This window comes from Chiroxiphia lanceolata, chromosome 5, assembly GCF_009829145.1.
Source record: "Chiroxiphia lanceolata isolate bChiLan1 chromosome 5, bChiLan1.pri, whole genome shotgun sequence".
In the NCBI taxonomy this organism is placed as follows: Eukaryota; Metazoa; Chordata; class Aves; order Passeriformes; family Pipridae; genus Chiroxiphia; species Chiroxiphia lanceolata.
In genome coordinates this window covers 6,342,376-6,348,375 of record NC_045641.1, presented here as the reverse complement: position 1 = coordinate 6,348,375, position 6,000 = coordinate 6,342,376, and the positions used below count along the sequence as shown (strand labels likewise).

General features: G+C 46.2%; 1 protein-coding gene across 2 annotated transcripts in view; it reads right to left on the bottom strand.

The window, feature by feature from the left end:
* Window positions 1–1,513: 1,513 nt before the first annotated feature.
* PROSER2 (proline and serine rich 2) overlaps window positions 1,514–6,000 on the bottom strand; it is a 24,207-nt gene continuing 19,720 nt past the window's right edge. For both annotated transcript variants that reach the window (XM_032687162.1, XM_032687163.1), the window contains exon 4: window positions 1,514–5,297. In XM_032687162.1, the coding sequence (XP_032543053.1) occupies window positions 4,309–5,297 (989 nt within the window). In that variant the 3' untranslated portion in view covers window positions 1,514–4,308. The remainder of the gene's footprint in view (window positions 5,298–6,000) is intronic.

The window sequence follows — 6,000 nt, the reverse complement described above, 5'->3', positions numbered from 1 at the left end:
CTGTAATCCAAGGGGAAATGGTCAGTGAGCTGCTATAGCACTTACACGCACACAGGTCCAGGGGACTGATGGGATCCACTCAAGGTTGCTGTGGGAGCTGGAGCCACTTTCCATCATTTATCAGCAATCCTGGCTCAGCAGGGAGGCCCCAACTGGCAAATGTGACACTCATCTACAGGAAGGGCCAGAAGGAGGATCCATGGAACTACAGGCCTGTCAGTGCCAGGGAAGGTGAAGGAGTAGATCATCCTAAGTGCCATCATACAGCACGTGCAGGACAAGCAGGGGATCAGGCCCAGCCAGCCTGGGTTTGGGACAGGCAGGTCCTGCCTGACCAAGCTGATCTCCTGCTATCACAAGGTGACCTGCTTGGTGGATGAGGGAAAGGCTGTGGATGTGTCTACCTGGACTTCAGCAAAGCCTTTGACACTGTCTCCCACACAAACAGGACTGAAAACTTGCTGGGCTAAAACTACCACGTGCCTTCAACCTCCTGCCTTCCCTGACCCGTTTGTGGACAACACTTTCTGAAGTTGTTTATTTTTATGGGAGGCCCCAAATTTAGCTTGTGTGTATAAAACAAGCTCAGGAGTCAAAATACCAAAAGCTTCTTCCCAAAGCTGCAGCCACTTGAAAGGCTTTACCTTCAGCACAGGTGAGGCTCTGTAACCTGGTTTAAGTTTCATTACAGATTGAGCCAAGTTAAATTCTCTCTCTCTGGCTCCAGGCTGGAGTTGGACACAATTACAAGAGGCCACCTGCCCTGACCTGGTTGAGACATGTACCTGAGCCCTGAGGCAGCCCTGGAAAGCTCAGAGACAGACTGCTACACCTGCTGCTGCTTTTTGGCTACCACCAACATCCAACCTCAGGGATAAAAAAGTGGCTCAAGCAAATGGGAAGTAATTTTTTTTCCTAGAGCGATTTCTATTCTGTTTCTTATGATACCTGATATTTGGACAAACGTTCAACACCTGTATACTTATAAAGAAATCCTTCTTCAAAGTCAGAAAGGCAGCAAACACAGATACACCTGCTCAGAAGGGAGGGATGGGAATATTCTCCAACAGGGAACTTTGACCTGTGCAACAAGAAACACTTCAACATTCAGTAGGATCCAACTCTCATATGGTAACAGCCTTGGAAACAAAGATGTGCTACTCTTCTTTCACAGATACAACATTCCTCTTGGAAAAGCCATTTTAATAATGCAAACATTGTGAGATAGGGGCTTTTTTCTAAGCCAAACACTGTTTGGGATGAACTTCATTCCTGCAAGGACCCTGGTCACAGCTCCAGCTGCCCAGCAGTGAGAATCCACATCTCTTGTTAGACACAATCCTTTTTTGTTGTTGTTGTTGTCCCCCCTCCCTGTTGTCCCAGGGTTCAGCTCTGGCTCACACACATCCACAGTTACAAAAAGAAAAGTTATTAAGGTTATTAAATCAGTATTAGTCATTAAGTCACCTCCCTCCTCCAAGAACAAGAACCAAAACGCCACCTCCCATCAGCCATCGTTTCATTGGGTTTATCCCAGTTTAATGGATGATTTATCAGATTTGTGCAAGACAGTTACCTCTAACACAAAGGGAAAAAAGTAAAATCACAGCAACATATACACACAAAACAAGATACACAAAATAGAGCTAAATTTATATACAGGTTATTAGCAGCTAGACTTAACTTCATTTAGTACATGGCTTTACTTACTACAGTTTTAGGCACAGAGAAGAATTTATCAGTAGGATATTTGCTATAATGAAGGGCCACAATGAATACCTCGTTCCAAGTCCTCCCTGGGCAGAAACTGCTTTACCTAATGAAGATCTAACTCTCACTTCCCACCAGTTGAGGACACAGCCCTGCACAAAGGATGAAAGAACATGATCCAGCTAATTCAGCATAGGCAGCTTTATAATTTAGATATTAAACACCTAATTTTTTTTTTTAAAATAGGGTTACATTACAGAGTTATTGAACTGGACTGAATTTCAATGAAGTAGTGTCAGGGTTCCCCCTCCACCCCCCATCTGCTCAGCATGGACTCCCAGCTGTAAACAACTCAAAGAGGAGCTGGCAAGGGATGATTAGATGTGAAGATTGCTTTGTACGCACTTCACATCCATAATGAAGAATTTGCTTTACCAGGACTGAAAAGCACAAAGGTCATGAAACATTTAAATTTACTTAGCAGGTTATGTTAATAAATTATGATTCATCATCCACATGTAGGACTCCATGCCAGCCTGCAGTGAAGCCCGTGCTTGGATGTATTTTATGTGCTCCCCTGTCTTTCTGATTTAGGACTAGAGCCTCAGAGCCCAGCAGAACAAGCATGTGCTGTGCTCACAGCATCCAAGCAGCCTTTTTTGTTCCAGCAGCACGTCTCACGTTCAGTTATGCACGCCTAAGTGCTCTGCCAGCCCAGGGATGGCCACATATTTTAATTACTGATTGCTTGTGTATAGTAAGCCTCTCACAGTGAGGAACACGATCACTTCCCCAGTGAAAAGGCTGAAAAGAATAACTGCATGACACAACCAGCCAGATACCGTAACAACACGATTAAAAATTAAAGCAGCGAGCAGATAATTTAAAAAAAAAAAAAAAAACAACACAAAAAGGCAAAAAAACTTATGAGGCAGGTTGAGAATAACACAAAGGTTTTTCCTTCACGACAGCTTCATTTACAAGTAAAGCTCAGCAAGTTTGAAATACTTTATCACAAGAACTCCAAACTTGTTTATCACAGTTATGGCAGAGCTCCTGATCAAAGGGTGTGTCGGTTTCTGCTATAGCCACTCCCCTCCTCTTCTCCAAGGTTTATTGCTCAGCTCCTTGGGAAAAGGAGTGGGTTGCTTGAGGCTTTAGAAAGTGCAGAGAATAAGTCAGTTTTTCCCTTTAGACAACAAGCAAACACCAAAAACTCAAACATCGAGGAATAACAACAAAACTGAGAGGGTTTGGAGTTTGGCATTTGATTTTGAAGTGGATATTCTGGATGCTTTCAGGTATATAAAAAGGAAAGGAGTTTTAACATGGAAGAGCAGCTTTCCATATTAAAAAAAAAAAAAATCATACCAACACACAAATATCTTTTGGGACCATCTTTAAAAGCATGTCTGTTGAACAAAGGCAAAATACCATCAGCTTGGACCATTCAGGAATGACGTGCTCTTACACACAGCCCTCCTGTAACTCCACTTAGCCTGCACGAATTTTGGCTGTAACTTGCTATTGGCAAGGGCAGAATCAAATAAGGCTGTGAACAAAGGATTCTGACTAGAGGAAGATCATATGACAGTTTTAGAAGTAAAAGAACTTACAATTACTCAGTGTAGTACAGCTACTGTTCAAAAAGTAACAGTTCCTTCCCAGAACCCCAACTTAAAAGGCAAGACTTTTGACATCAGGGTCTTGCATTTGGTACAAAGTTAACTTGTTCCTATGGCTTCTCTGCTGTGAGACCATCCCTGGTACAGAACAGTTGGGGTCACAGATTGTCAGGAGACTCTTTGGCTGTCAGTGTGAAAACCGGTGCATATCCTTGAGGCTTTTCTGGAGCCTTTCACTGGACACGTGGGTTGGTCAAGCATGACCAAGAAGCAGGTGGCTGGGAAGAAAGGCAAGACTTCAGGGGCAGCAGCAGAGTGGTGCAGTCACCCATTCAGAGCTTGGGCTGCTCTGTCCAGGAGAAGGTCAAAGCAGAAGCCACCCTGTGCACAGTCTGGAGGGAAGCGCACGCAGAGCGAGGGAGCAGAAGACTCCAACTACTGGGAGGGAACGAAGCCAAGCCAGATAACACAGACAACAAAAAAAAGTCATGGAAGGGTGTCACACTGCTCAGAAATTTCAGCGTGGACATTATCTCGAGCTCCCACAGACAGACAGACACGTGGGCAAGACAAACGGAGCTCTTGGTTTTGGCGTCAGAAAGAGCAGAAGGAAGAGTCGCTGCTCAGTTCATTATGTACAACAATACTGCACTGTACACTTCATTAATGAGATGCTGCCTGACACAGTCCAGCATTAATTAAATAAAATTCCTCTTAGTCACAAAGAGCAACAGCTCAGTATCTCTGCAGGAAGGAGAGCCAGACCCCACTGCTGTACATGACCATACGTGGTGCCAGTCCCGGGATGAACACAAGTGGTCATTCCACAGCATCTGGTACCTCCCCAGCTTGCCTGAAACAGAGAACTTTCCCTTTTTTCTTCCAATCCATCTGGTCCCCATTCTGTTGGGACTATTCCAGCACCAAGCAATGCCATGACTTCCCTCCCACTGCCACAACACTCCCATCCACGTTACGCAGTCTCTTTCAGTAGTCCCAGTTTCCGAAGGGCCTCTCTCCGAGCTTCTTCTGTTGAGCCACGGCCAGAAAACTTCACCGTTATCCCTTGGGATCGAAATCCTGAAGGTCTAGGCAGCGATCCTGATCTCCTCCTCATGTCCAGGCTTACAGCAGGCTGTTTGTAATCATTACAGCTCTTCTCTGGGTTCTGCTGTGCGCTGATGACCTTGTTAGTGGCAAGAGCGACCTCTGGTTTGATTGTTACAGTTTTGCCCATAGGAAGGAAAGGGCTGGGCTCGCTTTTTAAAGCCTCGTGGATGTTTTTATATCCATTGGTAACAGCATCTGCCTGTTTGGGCTGCACATCAACCTGCTGAGTGCTTGGGGCATGGTCCACTTGGTCCTGAGCTGGCTTTCCCTTAACTAGGCCGAGTTTCGTCAGGGCCTCGTATCGTGTTTGCTCGGAAGAGAGATCCCGTAAGGAAGAACTTCTGTTACGTGACAAGAAATCACTTCTGTGCAGCTTCTCCTCCAGCTCAGCTGCCAGCAAAGCTCCTCCATTGATGTTGGCCAGCACCTGGGCTCGCCGCTCCTGGACGTTCACGGCGGCTTTGGAAATCGTCTCGTTGAACTCTTTGCCACTGACATTCGTTATGTTGATGTTGCTGGGGAACCGGTGCAGTTTGGGTGCAGGGGCAGGAGGGTGTTTCGGTGCCGCGAAATGATCCCCATTGGCCACCGGGGTTTTCTTCCTGTCCGAATTCCCGTCCTTGAGGGCGCCGGGGAAGCGCGCCCTGCTCTCCGCCTGCTGCTCACACATCTGCTGGGCCATGATGAGGGGAGTGGGCACAGAGCGGAGCAATTTTGGGTGCTGCACTGGAGGAGGGGGTGGAGGAGGAAGAGGAAGTGCCTCAGACACTGGTGGTGGTGCAGGGGGATACGGGGGAAGGTCAGCAGGTACAGCTGGCTTGGGGCTCTCGGCTCTCCAGGGAGCATCCAACACTAAAAACACAAAGCACCAGTGATGCCATTAAGTCTTCACACACAGCAGAATGCAAGGCTTTCTTTCAGCATCATTTCTCCCCTCCCCCAGAAACTTTCCAACTCAAACTCAGCCCACATTGCCAGCAGAAACAATAACTGAACCAGCAATGGCATCTTGTAGGCCACACTATAGCTCAGGTCACCACACTTAAAATGCAGTCACTGGCAGCCCTCTTTCTGCCTGTCACTCACACTCTGCATGTTGCTTCACTGGGTTTCAATGGCTGCTCTTCTGCAAGAGTTTTGCAGTTCTTATTTTTTATCACAAGAGCCAGGAGAGGATGCATTACATCCCACTGGATGTACTAGCTGATACAGTGTCTTGGTGCAAACATTGATAGGATCACCTGCCTTTCAGTCCCACACAAAGTAACACTGCAAACAATCTGCCACCTTAAAGCTCTTAGAGAAAGTCTTAAGAGGTCTTAGAGAAAAGCAGAGCATGAACAGGTTGGTAAATACTGTCTGCCTTGCTGAATGACTGTGCACAACGGTGACAACTCAGTCACCAGGCAGAGGACTGAGATCACAGTCCAAAAACTTCATTATATGCATGACCTCCATGAGAGAAAATGAAAAAAAAAATGTTATACTAACAGCAAGAATTTCAGAAACCCCAGGGCAAATGAAAATCACAGTCCTTAGAGCTCCTGATGTGCAA